This window comes from Heterobasidion irregulare (genome assembly GCF_000320585.1).
Source record: "Heterobasidion irregulare TC 32-1 unplaced genomic scaffold scaffold_04, whole genome shotgun sequence".
In the NCBI taxonomy this organism is placed as follows: Eukaryota; Fungi; Basidiomycota; class Agaricomycetes; order Russulales; family Bondarzewiaceae; genus Heterobasidion; species Heterobasidion irregulare.
In genome coordinates, this window is record NW_009258200.1 from 1,175,017 (window position 1) to 1,197,093 (window position 22,077).

The window sequence follows — 22,077 nt, forward strand, 5'->3', positions numbered from 1 at the left end:
CGAACCAACCAACTGACTGACTAACTGGCCAAATATTTCAATTTTGGGGTTGTTTGTTTGCTACACTCCAAACACTTTCAGTATGCTCCTTTGTTGGTTGTTGCACAGCTTATAGTTCCTTGCACACTAGAACCAGATCTTGCCTACCTGCACTTGTAGAGGTGTTTCTTGGGTGTGTTTTGCACTCAGAGGCATCACTAGCATATCACCATCACTGGTCGAGTATTACAAGCCTGTTGTAGCAGGCATTCCCTCCTGCCTTACATACTACTCACACATGGGTATGGAGCTCCTTGTTCCCCTGGTTGGAAGGAAACAAGCAAAGAAGCAAGAGTAAGTCGTTTTTGGAGAGAGTAATGACTTGGAAAATACCTATGGTATACATATATGGGATTCTTATGCCCTTTTCTAAAGTAGTATAAAATGCCTATAGAATAGGCTAAGGTTCTTTAGTCTATTCTCTTTGTATCATGTAGTCTCCCTACTGCACTCCTCATTTTACTGCAACCTTTATACTACAGTCTTTGTTCTTATTGCCATCACTGCAATACACATCTAGCTCCTGTGCTGCATATATAGTCAAGACTATCATTCTACTCTTTTTCCATGAGCAATCTAGGGAGGAACCTTCTACTCTTGGGATTACTAAATGAGCAGTTTATAATACTAGAATAGACTCTTTTGCCCCTACCTTGCTTATACTCTGAGCTTGCTACCACACTCTCTCTATAACCTTACTTAGTAGGGATAGAGACCCCTATTAAGAAAGCATTACTGCACACACCCTGGAGCAAGACCTAGGCCAAGACTACCCTCCTGGCACTACTTGAACAAACAACCAGCTCTATCATAACAATCACCCTATCTGACAACAAGGGAACCTTTGGTTTTATATAGATACCAATACAGATATTCCCCTGAACTACAACAACTGCTCATACAGGACTGGGCATTATTACTTCTCTTATGAAGACAGACAGAGGAAGAGTTCACTTAGAATAGAACAGAGAATCATTGGGATCCACTACCCTAATACAGAGATCTGGCACTGGTAATCCCTGATGGATCAATATAAGAGGAATCAGCCAGACTCTAATCCATTACCCAACCAAACACTGACCAATACCCAAAACCAACCACTCACCAACATATTAGGACAAGCATCAACTTCTACAAATACCCCTTCCATGACAGTATAACCCAGAAGAGGGAAGGTCAAACTCCCAGACAATTACACAAGTGACCACATTGAATCCAAGAAATTCATGCTCTAATGCCTCCTTTTTTTTGCAGCAGAGTCTGACCAGTATAAGACCAATCAGGACAAAATCTTTCTTGTGCTCTTATGCATAAGATATGGTATGGCAGGAGCCTGGGCAGAGAATTTTCTCCTCAAAATAGTGGGGGTGGACTTCCCCACTGATCTAGGCACCTGGGCAAACTATTTAGCAAAGTTCAAGTTGCAATTTAGGGAAATAGGCAAGACCAACAAGATGCAAAGTGCACTTATGGCCTTCTCCCAAGAGAAGATGATAGTTGACAGGTACTCCAACTAATTCATCCTTATTGCTGCTGTTGCCAATGATGAGCATGTACCTATGCTAGGGTCCGAGGGAGATATTTGGGAAGCTTTAGGGAGATACTAAACAACGCTAGATGAGTACTGAAGATGCTGACTATTACCAAACATGATCGGTCCCTACCCAACCAGCTGCAAGCCACCAAAGGGCATTCGGCAGCACTTGGGTCAGTTTACCCACACTTCATGTACTAACCATGACTGCACAGGAGTATTATGATAGGTGTTTATGAGATCGGAGCCAGTATTCTAGGTCAGCTAATGTACTCTGGGAGTTGGTCAGTTCTTATCACTTATCTCCCCAACTTCCATATGGTCATTCAAACATGATCTTGCACTATTACTTGGCCACCCTGATCATACATCACTTTTTCTTCATTTTCATTGGCTTGCCAATAACTGTTTCTGCTACCTACACTTGGGTGATGGATCCTAAACATTTGGAATTTGGCCATCGCTGATTACCTTTTGCCTTATCACCTTTAGAACCCATATAGACATCTTACCTATCTTCTTATCTTCTCTGATCGCCAGGGCTTGGCACCCATTTGACATCTACTTTCATTTTGTATTCAATATTTTACTTAGGGGCTCAGTTTACTATAAAAACCTACATACAATTCTGGAATAAACCAGCTTTCGCATCTCACAGCTCAAAGCTTATTTGCACTCGTCTCAACCATTGAAATCATCTTTGTCAATTTCTGAAAACTTGTCATCCTCGTTGTTCAGCCTTGTTTATGTTTGTACTTATCTCTTTGCTCATATCCCTTATCCTCTCTTATATATTTTCAGAGTCTTGTGTGGCTCTTAAAGCATATAGTTGTTAGTCGCGACACTACCTTCTCATCACCAATCGACTCCCTGACCTAACTCGACTGACCAAATATTCAGTTAGTGTTTGGTGCAGTCCCGAAACCATTTGGGCGCTTCAATCTCACCCTTCTTATTACTCTTCAGTGTGCCCTCATTTTCTCAAGTCCTAACTAACAATTCCTTGTGTATCAAATACTAGCCCCAGCACCCCTGCATTAGAGGTTGTTTTGGTGTTGTGCTCAGCACTCAGAGCCACCTCTAGCATATCACTGACATCTCCAAAAAGGAGCAAGTCCCCTACTTCTAACATGGGCTAGACCCATGTATTATGGACAAAATCTATGGCAAGGAAGTTCAGCTAAAGGACAATATCCAAGACTGGATTAACACAGCCTATAAAATAGATGGACAGCTTAGGGCAAGAAGTGCTTAAAAGGCCATCCTTGCCAACTCCACCTTCTTTTGAAGTGATTTCTTGAATTGTTTTTATATCCAACCTGCCTTCCGCTACAACTCCGCAAATACTCTTCGTAGAATGAATAACCAAGTCATTAATATGGACATTAATGCCACAAGGAAATGAGGTGCCAAAAGCTAGAAAAGGAAATATGATGGCAAGCAACTCGTCTCATGTTTCCTTTGCAAGAGGCTAGGGCACTATAATGTTGACTATTAATCACCACACAGAGGCATTCAACCAATTCAAGGAAACTCAAAGAGATGCATGGGAAAGACAGGGAGAAGAAACTTCACAGTTGATATTGAAGGAGAAGACAATGCACCTGCTCTAGGAAACCAAGCAGGAATACATCAAGGAATAGAGATGAGGGATGCTCATCACGATGACCAGCAAGTACCACAACCTGGTCATCTGATGGAATGTCTGTACCCTTCCTCATCTCAATGACCCTCACCAAACCATTAGCAACATATCATATCACCTGATGGACAACAAGAAAACAGAGGCATCAGTCATACTGCTTGAATTAGAGTGGTCCTTGGAGAATTAAGAGTAGATAAGCAAAGAGAAATTGTGTTGGGATTTGTGGAGCAATTTGCCTGACCTCTCCCTCACCAGCAAAGAAGAGAGGTCAAGTGAGGCCTGATTTTGAAATAGCCAAGTGTATTCATATTGGAGGAATGGACAGTCGCATTATTAACCCTATTTGCTTGAACATGATAGTCTCAAACTGGATCCATTATGCTAGAGCAAAAGCAACAATTGACTTGGCATGTAAAGGGATTATAGTGAACAAAGTATGGGTCAAGAAACACTGCTTCCCCATATACTCGCTCAATCACCCTATTTGCATTCATAATGTCAATGATACCATTAACCAGGCAGGTCTCATCTATTCAGCACTAGATGTGAACCTCAAAATTTGGGATATCCATAGATGAACACACATGGAATGCGTTCAAATGTTCATTTCCAATCTAGGGAAAGATGACCTTATTCTAGGAACAGATTGGCTAAAATACCACAATCCCTCTATTGAATGAAGGTAACATAAAGTGCACTTTAATTGGTGTCCCCAGAATTGCCACCAACTACACAGGTTTACTAGGGCAAGGGAAAAGCCATCTAGAAGCAGTTGGCTAGCATATATGGAATTGTGCCACAAGCCGCAGATTAATAAGCATGAAAAACAGTGCCTCAAATACCTTTGAAGAATATTGGAGGATATTGGACTTTGCAATGATAGCAGAATATTTGGCGTCTAATTGCAAGCCTACCTTAAGAGGAAATGGCTCCTACAGAACATGAAGAAATACACAGGACAGAAGAAACAACATGCTCAAACAAATTTTGAGCCATCTCCTTCACTAAATACAGGAGAACCTGACCTCCCAAACAAAACCTTAGGCATGGTTGCCACAGAGGAACCTATTATTCAGAAATTGGCCCTAGAACTATCAGGGTTTTCCAGCTTTGACCAAGACCTGGAAGAAAAAATCATTGTCACCAGCCTGAAGAAAAGGGTCCTTAAGGCGTATCATAAGTACTTGAACATTTTCAGTAAATGAAAATCACAGCGACTTCTAGAACACACCTTCTGGGACCATGCTATTGACCTGAAACCTACACTCAAACCTCAAATGCCCAAAATATATGCCTTGAGCCTTGAGAAGCACAATAAACTAGGAGTACAACAACATATGCATTAAGGAAGGAGACAAGTGGAAAGCTGCATTCATTACCCTCTTAGGATCATACAAACCGATGGTAGTGTTTTTTGGCTTAACCAACTCCTTAGTGACTTTCCAAGCCATGATAAATATGATTTTCCAAAAACTCATCATAGCTCACAAAATAACCATATACATGGATGACATCCTCATTTTTTCCAAATCTATGGCAGAACACATCCACATCTTCTATCAAGTCTTTCAGATCCTATGTGACAATGACCTTTACATAAAACCAGAGAAACATGAGTTTTATAAGGAAAAACTTAACTACCTGGGGTACACAATTTCAAAAGACTACATCACCATAAAAAACTCTAAAGTGGACACAAAAAAGGATTGGCCAATCATATGTATGGTTCAAGACATTTGCTCTTTCTTAGGTTTAGGAAATTTTTACAGGTGATTTATCGATAAATTTTCACTTATTGCTTACCCATTACATAACCTCATTAAGAAGGACAAAAAATAAAATTGGACTGACAAATGCCAAGAAGCCTTTGAATGTCTAAAGAAAACCTTCATTAGCCAACCCATCTTAAACTATCCCAATCCAATACATCCCTACAGACTTTAACAAATGCATCATTAATTGCCTATAGAGCTACACTCCTACAAGAAGGCAAGGATGGTGACTGGCACCCAGTGGCATTCATTTCTGGTTTATTATCCCTAGCAGAATGAAACTATGATGTCTATAACCATGAACTATTGGCCATTGTAAAAGCTTTGGAACACTGGAACCACTACCTCAAAGAAGCATAATACCCCTTTGAGATCTGGACAGACCATAAAAACCTAGAACATTTCCAAATGGCCCATGATCTGTCACAAAGACATGCCTGCTGGAGCCTTTATTTGAGCAGATTCAACTTTACCCTCAGCTATAACACAGGATCTACAAACCACTCAAATGCTCTGTTCAGGCATCTAGATCTAAGTGAGAGGATGGAATCTGACAATAAAGCCCAAATCTTACTTCTAGCCAAACTTTTCAACAAGTTAAGCAAAATTGAGGTAGAACCAGACCAAACTGTGCATGTAAAATCCACAGAAATATCCTTGGACCTCATCTCCTTCATTTGACACTCATGCTTAGAGCACGACATTTTAGTAGATATGGCCCTCACTAAACTACTATAAAAAGGCCCACAAGCAATGAAAGAAGACCTAGGAAAATAGACGCAAAGGTGGAATCACCAGGTGAAATGGTTGCATATGCATTCCCAAAGACAACTCTATCCAAAGGCTCATTATCAAAACACACCACAATATACTAGCCATAGGGCATCTAGCCAGAGCCAAAACCTTATAATTGGTACAACAAGACTACTGGCAGAACATAACTAAGTTCATCCACAATTATGTGGATGAATGTACTATATGCCAATCTACAAAGAACCTGACATATAGGACATGACCACCTATCCATTCCCTGGAAACCACTAATGTCCCTTGGTAATTCATCTTGACAGATTTCGTCACTAACCTGCCCAAGAGCAAGAGGTTTGACTTGATTAATGTGGTGGTAGATCAAGGACTGTCAAAAGGCATAGTCATCACTTTATGCAAGAAAATTATTATGGTGGAAGAAATGACTACACTCTTCCAAAACAACATTTTCAATCAATATAGATTACCAACCAAAATAGTGTCTGATCATGGCCCTTAATTTGTGGCAAAATTCACATGAGAACTATGGAAGTGGCTAGGCATCACTGCTGCTCTCAACATAGCATACTATCCCCAAACAGATAGAAAAACAGAATGAGTTAACCAGGAAATTAAACAGTTCCTAAGAATGTTCTGCAACTACTACTAGGACAATTGGATAGACCTTCTGCCATTTGCTGAATTATCACATAATACATGAAAACACTTTGCCACCAGGAAATCACTATTTAAAGTACTCTATGGTTTCAACCTCCATTATCAAGCAAATACAATGCTAGAAACAAAGATACCTATAGTAGCTGAACATATACAAACAATCACCAAAGCTCAGAAAGAAGCCGTGGCTAGCCTACAATTGGTAAGCCAATACACCAAGGACCAGGATCTCAACAAGAAACTTTCCTAATAGGAGGAAGGAGACCAAGTATGGTTAGAAGGAACCCATATCTGGATGATGCATCCCAAGTTCAAGCTCACCCCTAGGAGATATGGCCCCTTCAAGATCATAGATCATAGCCAAGGTCAGATCCCTAGCATATAAACTGCAAATTCCCCAACATTAGAAAATCCATCTCATTTTTCATGCCACTATGCTCACTAAATATAGGGAAACAGAAGCGCACAGGAAAAACTTCATAAGACCACCGCTTTGAATGATGAAGAATATCAAAAAGTGGAGATGATCCTGTACTCAAGATCAAAGGACAGGAAACCAAATACTTGGTCAAATGGAAGGGATATCCCAAAGCTAACAATACTTGGGAACCCTAAGCTTTCCTAAAAAAACAGCAGAAGAAGCCCTGAGGGATTTCCATAACTAATATCCTAATAAACCTCATCTCATATCACTCTGATCATAAAGGTATAAAAAGGGCAATGCAAATGTCTTATACCAAGTATCTCCACATTCTTCATTTCTATCCTCAGCACATTGATGCTCCTCCACAATGGCACTACTGCCTTGTCTCCCTTGAGAAACTCCTCCCTTGATGTCATTCTTATGGTTGCTAACCTGGATATTAAATGAATTGATAGGGAGACAAGCCTAATACTACCAGAGCCCAACACCGCTGTTACTATCCTCACCCAAAGCCTTAAAACTTCTCAGATAATGATGCTGAGGACTATGCAAAGTTTAAGAAATAAGAGAGGACCCACAATAATAAGCAGTTGCCTAGGAGGAACTCTTGAGATGCACCACAGAATGAGGGTGCTAATGACAGAAGCAATAGCAATCCTAGCAAATCTACAACTCAAATTCCACCTCCTATTAGAGTCACAATGACTCCTAGAGCTGGAGGTCCCCAGGGACTATATGCACAAGGTAGAGATCAATAACCAGGCCATGGAGCAGTTAAACCACTTCCAATTCTACTAAGAGTTACACAACCACCAGTATTAGTTGATAGACAAACTTCTGGCACCATGGGAGGAACTACCTGGAAAACTGGAACAACACACAGACACTCTCCTATAGCAAAACACCATAGCACTCCAACATCTCACTCACTTCTTGGCAGGACAATCAGGAAATGAAATCAATAATGTACCACAATGACTGGCTAGTGCAAGTCAACATATTAGACAACTTGCTCTCCAAACTAATCCCAATACTGTGTCATAGTACAAAGACAACAACAGAAGGCCACAAGCTTTCCTCATCCACCCTAATGAGTTTACCCAGTATGTCAACTAAGAGCTCCTTCTCACTTTCCTCTTCTCAGGGGAGCTTAGGGATGTCCAACCAGTTAGAACTGATCCCTTTCGCATTGTTACCTAGAATGTACCCCTGCACCATAGAGAATATCCCATGCCTACACTAAATCTTAGAGGGGTTCCATACATAGTCATAGATTAACCTCCTCTACAACAATGAGAGGTTCATATGTCAGATGGCAATCTCATGACCCCTTATCATAGAATATGAGATGTTCTCCCTGCCACATGGAATACCAACAAGGAGGAACCTATTTATACAAAAAATGAAGGCAGAAGAAACTGGGGAACCCAGGCAACCCTCCAACATAGAATACATGCTAGCAAGGGTATTCAACACTAGGATAGAATGCCTACTGCTAATCATTGACTTTATACAGACAAGGAACAAAATAGCTGAAGCAGCTGCTAAGCTTACCATGCTAATTTAGAGGCTCAAAGAGATTGCTTCTGGACTTAGTCCAAACTCAATGCCTGGGATGTTTTAGACGATCCTGGAAATTATGACAAGGCAGACCCTTATTGCCAACCTGACTAAGAAGGGGATGGATGTTAAGGGTACAATTAATAATAAACACTAGCAAGTGAGAAAGAGGGTAAGGAAGTTGAGGAACTCCTTGTCAAAGAACAATAATCCACAGGATTATGGGTCCAAAATAACCTAAAACTAGTTCATCTGTAACAATGTAAAACTAGGTTCATCCCTTATAATGTTCAAATATACACTCTTATCCAAAAGCAATGTTAAACTACCTCATGTCCAGAATGATGTTTAAACTATTGGACCTGCATGTTTTAAAACTATGAAAAGACAAGAAGGCAGGGGAAGTACCCAACCACAAGCCCATGTTCTAATGATGGTAGAATATGGCATATAAGCAGGCACATTTCATGTGGCAACATATGTGTGGAATTTTCATATCCTTGCTGTCAAGAAGTTAATCTGACAGATGCATCGAGTGTCCTATTTGGATCCTCAGTTTTACAGGGTTTTTTCCACATTAGGGAACCCTCCATGACTACTATGTATTAGGTGTCAATAAGCCAGCTCTTTATTTTGGTACAACAAAGATGCTCATACATAACTGGTGCAAAAGTCCAAGACTAAGATAATTATGATGCATAACTTGGTAAAGTGACCCTCATAGTCAAGGTCTGACTAGTGTTTAGATATCCCACTTTGGATCTCTAGTTTTACAGGATCATTTCTGTATTAGGGGATCCTACCTGCTAATGCATGAGATAGTAGAGTCCAGGCTACCTCTACTAAAGCACTTGCCCTTAACAGCAATGCAAGGCCATAAACAAACATCTGGAACAATATAAAACTACCAAAGGCTTGGTCTGCAATAACTATAAACTACTAGGTGTCCACAATAACATGAAACTAGTCATGTCCAAAACAATGGTAAACTATCCCCATCTGAGATGACCTTAAACTACCATTGACCCATGGAGTGTGGTTGTATTTTGGTGAAGTGCAGGTCTTCAGGGGACCCATGTCACAAAATCCTGCCTATAAGTGGTTGAAGTGCTTTGATATTCACTTGCTTTTTGGTAAAAGAATATTGGGTCATCTTGGTTCAAATCTAAGTAAGGGGTCTGGGGACATAAAAGAGCATGTATCTCTTCATGACATGCCCAGTCTAGTCTCAGAGTTGAAGTACAAGAAATTCCACTCCAAGACCTAGTTAGAAGGCAACTAGGACATGTGCCTCAAGTCAAGTATCTAGTTAGGAAGGGCTAGATCATATGACTCCCTTTGGCTCACATTGCAGAAAAAACGACAGAACTGGCCATTCATTCTTAATATCTATTTTGCCAATCAAGCATCCAAAATGACGTTAAACTACTGTCCTTCAGTCCCAGGGATCATATTAGAGCTGGAATTACTCCAGTGACAATAATGTCTAAGAAGATGTTAAAATAGGCATTGTTTTGCTGCAATATTTGCATCAAAACACATCTGCAATGATACTAAACTATTGTCCCTTTTAGCATAGGAATCATGTGGTGATATCTCAATTACAGGAGATATTGCCACATCCAGAATGATGTTAAACTACCATCCCCTTCCATACAGGGATCATAGGGGGATATCAACAAAGAAATATCACCCTATCTGTAATGATGTTAAACTATTTGTCCCTTTTTTCCACAGGGATCATTGATTAACATCATTTTTGACAAAAATATGTTGATCAAACATCTGAGATGATGATAAACTATCCTTATCCTTGGAGGGCAATGCCTATTGTGACTCAAGGATAACAGTCAGATGATAGCAGTCGCCTACCTCATGGTGTTAAACTAAGCGGCCCCATAATCTTGAGGTGTTATAAGTTATCCGGTTTAATATAGTATAGACCATTCTTATTATGCCTTAGTGGAATTTGGGAAGGCAAAGTCTGGTCTAGGGCCCTATGCACATCACCGACAAATATTCTGGCATGTAAAAACATCTTCTCTTATAGATTGTCTATGTTGATATTAAAGAAGGTCCAAAACGACCTTAAATAATGTAAACTATTGGGCAGCACAGGGTGCCCTAATGTGGTCTGCAATAATTCTAAACTATAGATGTCTGCCATGATGTTAAACTAGTAAATGTCTGGAATGACATTTAAACTACCATTGTGGATATATCTTGTGGACCCAACAAATAAATCAGCTATGGTCTTGATGTCTATTTGTGCATGCAAATGGGCAGTCTTGGAGAAGGAGTCAGATTCCTCCTATCTCCTTACTGCGCCCTTTTAGTCTGATTCTCTTCATATCCTTGCCTTGAACCCAACACTACATATGGTATTTCCTACCATAGGCCCATATTTGTGACAAACAAACTCTGGATGCTGATACTACCTTACCGGAAATGAGCTAACTGTATAGGAGTGATACTGTTTGGGATTGGATAGGACCTCAACTGGAGATGAGCTTACCATATGAGAGCAATACTGCTTGGGATGACATGCTGGTAGTCCGGAGAAGTAGGCCCAAGCCTTTGTAAAATGATCAACCTACTTGTCCATAGACACCACTTGCTATCAAGAGAAACCAACAATCATGGGGATAGATGACTATCCCAGAAATACTAAGGTTTGGCCCTTGGAAAAGGAAGAAAAAGAAATTGATGACATGAACTACAACCCATAAGCTTGAGTTTCTACTCATCCATCTACCATTTGCATTCATACACCTTTCTTGATGTCATTCCAGGGCAAACTGGAGTAAGACCACTAGGCAGGAACCAGTAGTGAAACAAATCAATGGGTGGAGGAACAACATCCTATAAATGAGGGGTTTGGAATGCCCCAACAGTCAATAAACAAACAGCTTAATGGAGATGGAAAACTCCTAGAGGATCAAATGACATAAGTTGGTCTTTCTCCCAAAAAATGCAGTCATATCCCAGAAGACACATCTGGTCAATATATTATTGGGTCAAGAAAGCAAATCATATATGGAATAGCAATGAAGTGCATGGTGCTGTCCTACCAGGTGAATAGGATGTAGAAAGGGGGTATTATCATGATCACAACTTATTAGGACTTTATGGCAGTCTATACCAATATGATCATCACAATTACCAGGTAGCCTCATACCCTAAGGTATATACTAAGGTACAGATAATATCTTTAGTCATCCACTCCCAGTGGACTATTTGTCACAGGTTGAGTATCATAAGCCTATTGTAACAGGCATTTCCTCCTGCCTTACATACTACTCACACATGGGTATAGAGCTCCTTGTCCTCCTAGTCAGAAGGAGACAAGCAAAGAATCAAGAGTAAGTCATTCTTAGAGAGAGTAATGACTTGGAAAATACCTATCGTATATATATATGGGATTCTTATGCTCTTTCCTAAAGTAGTATAAAAGGCCCATAGAATAGGCTAAGGTTCTTTAGTCTATTCTCTTTGTATTATGCATTCTCCCTACTGCACTCCTTATTCTATTGTAACATTTATACTGCAGTCTTCATTTTTATTGCCATCACTGCAATATACATCTAGCTCCTATGCTGTGCTTACAATCGAGACTATTGTTCCACTCTTCCTTCATGAGCAACCTAGGGAAGAACCTCTTACTCTTGGGGTTACCAAATGAGCAGTCTACAATACTAATAGTGTACTAGGTGGATGTAAAACTACCAATATTGTAACTTTCATATAATACTGAATACTTTTTATTGGGTTTAGGGTTGAATCCTAGTCAAAAGTCAGTTAAGGCAAATGAAAGTAGATATAGGCAAATCTATATAAATAAGATTGAAACTTTTCCTTTTTAAATCTTATAGGCAGATCAAAAAAGATCAAATGGCATAAATTCAGGTTTGTTTATATATTATCTGAGGTTTTATTTTGAAAAATAAAAACTGGGCTTTTTTAAATTTATGTGAACCTATTTTAATCTATTTTAATCTATTGAAAACCATTCAGATCTATTAGGATCCATATCAATTGTATTTGTAAAACCATCCTTTTTAACTCTGGATTATATCTAATAGTGTCAAATAGTGTCAATAGCATTTAAAAGTATCTAATTTTCTAATTGGAAGCAATACATTGTGAGCATTGGATTGGATTTCCAAATCAGAAACCACTTCTTTCTATAGGCCTATCTAAAGGTAAGAGGGAGTAGGTGACTATAAATGACATGTGCTGCTTACTTGAAAATCATGTACTTGAATACTTTTCAAAAACACCCTTCTAAACTTGTCTTGCTAACCTCTTACCAACAGCTGGCACAAAAAATTGGTAAATAACCACCACCCATAGTGCTAGCTATTCAAATTCAAAGCCTAAAACTATTTTATAAAAAATACTTTTTATTCTTTTGTTTATCAAGAGCAAATAGAATGTTGTGGTGTAGTGCATTGCATTACATCATAGTAATCTTACCTTCTATCAAAATGGGTCTACATCCATATTTAGATGCTATTTAACAAACTCTTGAATCATATTAGTTCAATCTCTTAGAATTACTACTATTCCTTCTACAAAGCCCTATCTATTCTAACTATCTTACCTATCAGCATGTTAGCCAAGATATTAGCAAAATCCTTTCCAGTCTCTTTTTATATCCTTATCATTATGAATAAATCAGACACTAGATATGTAAAACTTCTGCCAAAGTCTATGCAAAGAGAATTGGAGAACTCTTGGCAGAAGGAAATGAATAACACTTTAGTGCCATCCATTCATCCCCTGCACAGATCCAGGAGTTCCATATTCATAATTTAGCAAAAGATATTCATGCTTAGGCTCTATAAATATAGGATCTTTTAGGTGCTATGCTTACTACCAATGCCACACAACACAGTGATTTGAAGTGCTTGCCAGTAGGTGGTGATATTCCTCACAATAATGCTGAAGATGACAACATGATCTACCAAAATGAACTCTTGAACACAAGCAAAGATAAAGCTACTGAAATAGAATTGGATCCTAATAAGACTACTGCCAATAAAGCACTGCTACATGAGACTCTGTTCTGGTAAATAGATGCTTATCCTAGAAGCATATAACCTTGACTGACCTTTCAATTAGAAATAGGTATTGACTATTAGTATTCTAATATAATCATGCAACCAGCACTACAATACTTTCCAGAGCATCATTGTAATATCTTTGCACTTATACAACATACCTAAAAAGATTGTCAAGATAATCACTAGACTTGGACTCTTAATCTCAATGGGCTCCATTTGTAATGCCATTCACTCACTTTCACAAAAAGCCCATCAGTATATTTAAGAAGTTGGCCAGTCACTTGTGGCATTGTATGCCTATGATAACTTTGATATCAAGTTCAAAAGATCACTGTCAATAATAGAGCAATCTGAGGACACTTTGACATACCTTACTTCTAGTCTGCTCTTTCCTCTCTAGCATGGAGTCAAGCTCAAGCATTTACAGTGCTCAGAGCTTCTGTAGCAGTACTCAAAGTTGAATGATATGGTTCTGAATGTGTCATTAGCACCAAATCCCTTATTCTATGACCTCATACTTCTTCAAGCCAATAATGAAGATTAGATCTCCAGTATAAGCAGACAAGGCTAGTATAATGCATGGTGATTTTTGCACAACCTGGTCCATGATAGTCCTAAATACTTCTATCAGTATCATAGAATCCCTGGTCTCCTAGATATAATAGACCAAATATCCATTACAAAGCTCAATCATATCCCTATGAAGGCAATGGACATTAATTAGTTAATAGTGGATAGTAATATCAAAGTAATAATAAACCTCCTTTGTTAGGGAGGTGTTGGAGATCCTGCCAATGACATGGAATATGACACCAAAAAAGGAACTAACTTGTATAAAGATGGTACTAAGTGAGCATATCTTGAAGTACTGAAGAACCTTCTTGTGCATAATGTGCATAATATGACACAATATGTGATTCTTATTCAAGGAGACCTGGGCACATGAGATTGTGTTAAGTCCTTGCTTGCAGAACATGCCATCAAGGACACATCTTGGTGTAGGTTCTAGTTCACAATCTTCATATTGGGGTTCTTTTACCTAAAGATGGCTGCTATTGATATGATATGGAGGATCTTTATTCAGCTAAAGGGAACATAACATGATCTTACTCCAAAGTTTCATAGGAATTCTCCATCCACAAGAAACTGGGAAGATTGCCTCAAACCCTAGCTTCTATTGCATGTATAAAATTATTGCTTATGTAGGGACTGCTTTATTTAGATTGCTGGAGAGTTGAATTGTGGAAAGAAAAAAAAGACTAGGTGACTCTGGAGGACTTTACATGGTCACAACTATTATTTAGAGATCTTTAAAAATTGTTTTACAAACTGGTGAGTGAGTATGTCACAGGCAAGAGCATTGATATCTACAAGTTGTGTGCATAAGTTGGAGCACTTTGTGATTAGCAACACAAAAATGTTCTGCTGCTGCATCAATACATGCTCCTGTATAAAGAATCGGCATTTGCCATTAATGCTGGTGACATCAGAAGGATTGAGACTTTTTTCATACTTGTTCAAGGCCATTGGCAAATGCAAATACACTAGTGTAATACACAATTTTCTCATGGATGTGCACTTTGTGTATCTATCTGGTCTCAAGTAAGTGTTCAGCCCCCTTTGAGAAAAGAATAAACACAAAATGACTCACATGATATGGTATAGACATGCTGTGCACTATAAGGTCTTAGTAAACCTAATAGGTTAGCTGAACACTTTCTGAGCTATGGATTGTTGAGATGGAGGATCTTGAAGTTGGTAAATAGGGATAGATGAGTAAATGTAGCTATAGAATATAGATAATGGGTAGTGCTATCTAGAGACCATAACAGTCTACATGTGCCATGCAAATTGCTTTCTCTTGAAACACCATATACTCCTGCCACCATTAGTCGAAGGCTCTCTGATAGTTAGAGACACAGGCTTACCATGGCAAATAGGTGCACTTAAAAGGCACAGATATTGCAAACCTGGATGCACTCTCTATTAACATGCAGCTTGCTTACCATTTCCTTCCTCTTAATCCTGTGCATCTTTCTTTTAACTCTCCCACATTATTGTCACCACTAGTCTCCTCTTTGTTGCTGATTTGCTAATATACAATATGTAGGTAGGCATTTCTGCATCTAGAAAACCACCCCCTTGTATTAGCTCTGGATTATATCTAATAGTGTCTAAAAGTATCTAAAAGTATTAATGGCATCTAAAAGTGTCTGATTTTCTAATTGGGAGCAACACATTGTAAGCATTGGATTGGATTTCTAAATTGGGAACCACCTCTTTCTATGGCTAAAAAGATAGTTTCTAGTTTCATGATATTAGCACTAATTCCATACCAAGAAGTCTTTAATTAGTAGCAAAAAATATTAAGTAATACTGCTCTATTAATAAGAAGGTAAAGATATGGCACATTCTATGCTATTTTAGCACATTACTCTCCTTTATATATGCCTGTACCATTGTCTTATAACTCTTTTGCTAACTTTCCAGCTACCTTTATAAGGGACACAAAAAGAGAAGAATGTGCATTAATGCCCCTAGTATTAGAACCATGTTCTAACATGTGCTTCACATGAGATCACAAGGGATTATCATGTGGTATGCTCATAATATGTACTCATATTATTAATCAGACTTAGTACTTATTGACATGCTTATATATGAACACTTACAGTATATGACTTATTTACAAGCTTTGGCTTAAGCACTTATACTGATTATGATTGGTTTCTAATGCTTACTAATATGGACAGATATTTGATATACTTACTATGTTAGGATAAAGTATAGACAGTAGATGACATATCTTGATCATTTAGCTTATTTAGTATTTAGAAGCGTAGACCAGATTTGGATCTGGCCCTAAATAGCTTGTATGCATAAATAGCTGAGATGAGCTTCTAAGAAGCTTAGCTTATTCACTTTGTATACAACTTGATCTCTGCACTGCACCTAGCATCTGGCTACCTTCCTAGCTCATGCATCACAAACTTTGCCAGATCCAAAGTATTATACTTATTCCAATGAAGCCCTAGACTTATCTCAAAGCCTTACTCAATCACACATTGCTACTATATATCAAGGACTCACTGCCTATTGAGTCCTCTCTTGGAATCCATTAGAAGTTTTCTGTTGGATTGGAGAAGACAGCCCTATTGCATATAGTCACCATCCTATCATCAAGAATCACCCTCTCCATCTTTTCAAGGATAAGATCAATAGTAATAAATACTTTTTTGCATAAGCACAACAAAAAGCAATAGTATTTACCCATTAGACAATCATCATTCAGATAGCCTAGGGACCCTGCTATATGCCTGCAGTTATATAATAAACCTATTAGTTCAATACCTAGCCACTCTGTTGGCAGCTTAGTAGCTGCTATAAGAGGCTGTGAAGACCTCAGCACCTTATTATTGTCAGCTAATACCCGCTACTAGTTAATACAGGACACAAAATGCAGGTTGGACTTAGGGATATGCTATGTGCAGCCTTACAGACCTTGTCTATCTATGCAGTGGTCAATATTGTCTTATATAGCACACAATCATTGCCATTGATATTACAATTTTCAGTACTATCTGCATTGTCCATTGCCTTATTATATAGAAGATGCTTAAACTTGGTATTTTCCTTTATCTATTGGGCTATGGAAAAGATGGTCATGTTAGTATGTGGTGCCAGAATGATATATTTGTCTGTCATGCAGGAAACATGTGTACTAAACATATTAAGATTACCTCCAACTGTTATGAACTGCTCATTCCATAATCTCAAGAGTAGGAGGTTCTTCCCTAGATCACTCAATAAGGAAGAATGAACAAAGGTCTTGACTGTACATATAGCACAGGAGCAGATAGTATTGCAGATGTGGATAGTATGGAGACTATCCTTGAGTGAAGACAGTAGTTTAGGGACTACTATTAAACAAAGAGAATAGACTAAAGATCATTAGCCTATTCTATAGGCCTCTTATACTACTTTGGGAAGGGTGTGAGAATGCCATATGTATCCTCCATATATTCTCTAAGCTGCTACTCTCTCTCAGCATTACTTTTGCTTCTCCACTTGTCTTTTTCCAACCAGGAGAATAAGAAATTCCATTCCATTTCTATAAGTCTATATGTGTAAGCCTGTGTCAGCTATCTTCAATATAGCCTGTGATACTTGACCAGTGACAGTGGTGTCCACTGGAAGTGGATAACCAAGGATATTACCCTATACCATGATATACACCTCATGCTATGAGGCCACCTAGTGGTTGTGATGATTGTTATTAGAATAGACTACTTCAAGGGCCTGATGAGCCTAATTATAACAATACCCCCTTTCTATGTCCTAACACCTAGTAGGACAACACGTTATATGTTTCATCACTATTCTATATATGATTTGCTTTCTTGATCCAACAATGTATCAACTGGATGCACTTTCTGGAATATGACTTCATTTTCTGGGAGGAAGACTAACTTATGTTGTTTGATCCTTTAGGAGTTTTCCATCTTTGTTGAGCTATCTGTTTGTGAACTGTTGGAGCTATCCAGGCTCCTCATTGGTAGGATGTTCTTCTTTCACCTGCTTGTTTTGTTGTAGGTGTGTTTGGTTTCTCAAGCTAAGGGTCCTAAACCAGTTTAGTCTAGTATGGTGTTAAAAAAGGCATATGAATGTAAATAATGGAAGGATGAGTAGAAACTCATCAATGTGGATTCTAGTTTATATTATCATTTATTTCTTCTTTCTTCTCTAAGGGTCAAACCTCAGTGTTTTCAGGATAGCTGTTCTATTCTTATGATTGCTATGCCAAAGGGATTTGTGGACAAGTAGGTTAATCACTTTACAAAGGCTTAGGCCTACTTCCCCAGATTATAGTGTCTCTACAGTTAATCCACAACCCTTTTTCTTCAGGCTGGCAGGGTTCCTTTAACAATCCCAAGCAGTATTGCTCCTATACAGTGAGCTCATCTCCAGTAAGGTCAAATTGGCATCTAGAGCTTGTTTGTCACAAATATGGGCCTATGGTGGGGAATATCATGTGTAGTATTGGATTCAAGGCAAGGATGTAAAGAGAATAGACTTGGTATGGACAATGAGGAAAGATGAGGAGTATGACTCCTTCTCCAAGTGTCCAACCATATGCACAAACAGACTTTAAGACCACAGATATTTGGTTGTTTAGGGTTGCTGTAGAGTAAATCCATGATAGTATTTTTACTTTATTCTGGAAGTCCCTTAGTTTCATGTTGTCATAGACAATAGGACTTTTGCTACCCCTATATAGTTTAGATCAAGGTTGTCTCAGACCTGCTTCATTATTATTATAGAGTACCTATAAAGAAGGATGTTTTGGCATGCCAGAACATTTGTCAGTGATGTGCATAGGGCCCTAGACCAGACCTTTTTTTGCAGGGTTCCACCAAGGTATAATGGTAATGGTTTATGCTTTATCAAACTGGATAACTTATTGTCTTAAGGTTTAGAGACCACTCAGTTTAACATTGTGAGGTAGATGACTGTCTGACTGCTTTCCTTGAGTCATGATAGATATGGCCCTACAAGGATGAAGGTAGTTTATTGTTATTTTGGACTTGATCAGTGTATTGTTGTCAATAATAATGCTAATCAAGTAATCTTTGCATTGAAAAGGATAGGTAGTTTAAAGTCATTATGAACCTAGATAGTTTTGTGTCATTTCAGATGTGTTGTTATCTGGATCAAGATGACAACACATAATCCCTATATGTAAAAGGACAGTAGTTTATTGTCATTTTGGACATGATGCTGCCTGGACTAAGATGATACTACATGATCCCTATATCTAGAAAACCACCCTTTTGTATTACCTCTAGATTATATCTAATAGTGTCTAAAAGTATCTAAAAGTGTTAATAGTATCTAAAAGTGTCTAATTTCCTAATTGGGAGCAATACATTGTGAGCATAGGATTGGTTTCTAATTTCATGATATTAGCACTAATTCTATACTAAGAAGTCTTTAATTAGCAGTAGGAAATAGTAAGTACTACTGCTCTATCAGTGAGAAGGTAAAGATGTGGCACATTCCAGCTACCTTTAAAAGGGACATAAAAAGAGAGAAATGTGCATTGATGCCCCTAGCTACTTTGTTGGCAGCTTAGCAGCTGGCACAAGAGGCTATAAAGACCTCAGTACCTTGGCCTTGCATGCAAGATCATTAAAGTTGTCATTGTTAGCCAATGCCTGCTACTGGTTATTATAGAACACAATATGTGGGTTGGGCTTAGGGATATGCTATATGCAGCCTTGTAAACCTTGTCTATTAGTACAGTGGTCAATACTGTCTTGTGCAGCACACAATCATCATCACTATTGATATTACAATTTTTAGCACTATTTATATTGTTCATTGCCTTGTTATACAGAAGATGCTCAAACTTAGTGTTTTGCCCTAGCTATTAGGCTATGGAAAAGACAGCCATGTTAGTATGTGGTGCTAGAATAATATATTTGCCTGCCATATAAAAAATATTTGCACTAAGCATATTAAGATCATTTTTAACAATCTTGTGCTTATTTATATATAGGCATGCTATACATATATCCTTATCTTCACCCTTCATCTCACTAGTGGCTATTTGGAAAACCCCTATCTCTTATTGGATCTTAATTATTGATAACTATTAATAATACTAATTTGAGCTAATTATAGCCAATTATTCATAATTATGTTTCCAATCAAATTTGCAAATTAAGATAGAATTGTCTATACTAGTAGAGTCCTATTGAATATTACACTTAATTATAGTTTTACACATTCTAAATCCAAATTATGTAAGTGCCATAATTTGTTTTTACCCTATATAAAGAGTATTATTTATTTTCCATTGGTTTATTATCTTCTTAGCTAGTGTTCAAACTAAATCCTAAAAAACCTGACTTTTTGGGTATTTATTAACCTATTTATTTATAAGAGAGAGGAAAGATAAATATGTAATAAAATTTGAGATGTTGAGGTTGCCTATATTATGTTTACTTATTTAGATTACCAAGCTAATACATTAGACCTTGTGGCTTAGTGGCTTAGAGCATCTGTCCCAGATGCTTGTATACATGAGGTTGTGGGTTTAATTCTAGCAAAAGGCAAGTTTGTTGTAAGGTATATTCTATGTTTAGGTATTCAACTAGTGTTTTAATAAACATGACTTTATAAAAAGGCTATGAGAACTGTGATGCTTGATTTATTACTATTTTTCCGAAATTTTAAGCTATAATCAATCCTAATAATTCCTAATTTAGGAACATTATGTCTAATCAAAACAGGTTTAGGGGGATGAATAATCTCTAATCCTAATTATTCTTAATTATGTATAAATAGACCTAATTAGAGCATAATACAAAAGAGTGATTTCCCAGATAAAGCCAGGTCATCTAAACTAGTTTGGCATTCTAGTATGGTGTCAAAAAAGGCATATGAATGCAAATAGTAGAGGATGAGTGGAAACTCATTTGTGTGGGTTCTAGTTTATGTCATCAATTTCTTCTTCTTTCTTCTCTAAGGGCCAAACCTTAGTATTTCTAGGATAGCTATTCTATCCTCATGATTGTTGTTTTCTCTTAAGAGCAGTGCCAAATAGAGTCCACAGACAAACAGGTTGATCACTTTATCAAAAGGCTTAGGCCTGTTTTTCTAGATTACTAAGACACACATAACTATTTCAAGCAATATCGCTCCCATATAGTAAGCTTATCTCTAGTGAGGTTGAATTAGTGTCCAGAGTTTGTTTATATGAGCCTATAGTAGGGAATACCATGTGTAGTGTTGAATTCAAGGCAAAGATATGAAGAAAATTAAACTTGAAGGGCATAGTAAGGAGAGAGGAAGAGTCTAATTCTTTCTCCACCACTGTCTGATCACATGTATAAATAGATATCAAGACCACAGATGATTTATTAGTCAGGGTCACATAAGGTATATCTATAATGGTAGTTTTACTTTATTCTAGAATTCCCCTAGTTTAATGTCATGACAGATGATTATAACTTTTGCTGTCATTGTGTAGTTTACATCAAGGTCATTTTAGACCTTCTTCATCATCAATATGGAATATTTGCAAAGAAAGATGTTTCTGCATGCTAGACAATTTGTTGGTGATATGCATAGGGCCATAGACCAGACTTTATTTTGCCAGATTCTACTGAGGCATAATGGGAATGGTTTATGCTATATCAAACCAGATAACTTATATTGTGTTAAGATTTAGAGAATACTCAGTTTTAATGCCATAAGGTAGGCAACTGCTATTGTCTGACTATTATCCCTGAGTCATAATAGATGTTGCCCTCTAAGGATGAGGGTAGTTTACTGCCATTTTGGACTTTATCAACATATTTTCATCAAAAATGATGTTGATAGATGATCCCTGTGGAAAAAGGGATAGTAGTTTAAAGTCATTCTAGATATGATGTCATTTCACAACTTGAAATGATATCCTATGATCCCTGTGTGGAAAGGGATGGTAGTTTAAAGTCATTGCAGACTAATCAGGACCCAAGATTACCAATCATGACTCCTATTCAGTAAACAGTAGATAGTTTAGCATCATTTCAGACATATGGTATCTTTTTCATGATTCAGAA

At 37.9% G+C, this 22,077-nt stretch overlaps 6 protein-coding genes across 6 annotated transcripts; 5 read left to right on the forward strand and 1 right to left on the reverse strand.

Annotated features, from left to right (window-relative positions):
- Positions 1 to 1,596: 1,596 nt before the first annotated feature.
- HETIRDRAFT_315175 (uncharacterized protein) lies at positions 1,597 to 1,752 on the reverse strand (the record flags this gene model as incomplete). The annotated part of the gene is made up of 1 exon (XM_009546836.1): positions 1,597 to 1,752. A coding segment is annotated over one exon (156 nt), but the record flags the coding sequence as incomplete, so codon positions are not given.
- A 1,819-nt stretch (positions 1,753 to 3,571) lies between these two features.
- On the forward strand, positions 3,572 to 3,796 carry HETIRDRAFT_54721 (uncharacterized protein; the record flags this gene model as incomplete). The annotated part of the gene is made up of 1 exon (XM_009546358.1): positions 3,572 to 3,796. The coding sequence occupies one exon, from the start codon at positions 3,572 to 3,574 to the stop codon at positions 3,794 to 3,796; it is 225 nt and encodes a 74-aa protein (XP_009544653.1).
- Positions 3,797 to 4,619: 823 nt separating this feature from the next.
- HETIRDRAFT_416875 (uncharacterized protein) lies at positions 4,620 to 5,097 on the forward strand (the record flags this gene model as incomplete). The annotated part of the gene is made up of 2 exons (XM_009546837.1): positions 4,620 to 4,987; positions 5,043 to 5,097. The coding sequence occupies 2 exons, from the start codon at positions 4,620 to 4,622 to the stop codon at positions 5,095 to 5,097; spliced, it is 423 nt and encodes a 140-aa protein (XP_009545132.1).
- A 313-nt stretch (positions 5,098 to 5,410) lies between these two features.
- On the forward strand, positions 5,411 to 5,581 carry HETIRDRAFT_15191 (uncharacterized protein; the record flags this gene model as incomplete). The annotated part of the gene is made up of 1 exon (XM_009546301.1): positions 5,411 to 5,581. A coding segment is annotated over one exon (171 nt), but the record flags the coding sequence as incomplete, so codon positions are not given.
- A 469-nt stretch (positions 5,582 to 6,050) lies between these two features.
- On the forward strand, positions 6,051 to 6,257 carry HETIRDRAFT_54355 (uncharacterized protein; the record flags this gene model as incomplete). The annotated part of the gene is made up of 1 exon (XM_009546339.1): positions 6,051 to 6,257. A coding segment is annotated over one exon (207 nt), but the record flags the coding sequence as incomplete, so codon positions are not given.
- Positions 6,258 to 13,562: 7,305 nt separating this feature from the next.
- Positions 13,563 to 13,730, forward strand: HETIRDRAFT_316396 (uncharacterized protein; the record flags this gene model as incomplete). Its single annotated transcript, XM_009546838.1, has 1 exon — positions 13,563 to 13,730. A coding segment is annotated over one exon (168 nt), but the record flags the coding sequence as incomplete, so codon positions are not given.
- Positions 13,731 to 22,077: the final 8,347 nt, after the last annotated feature.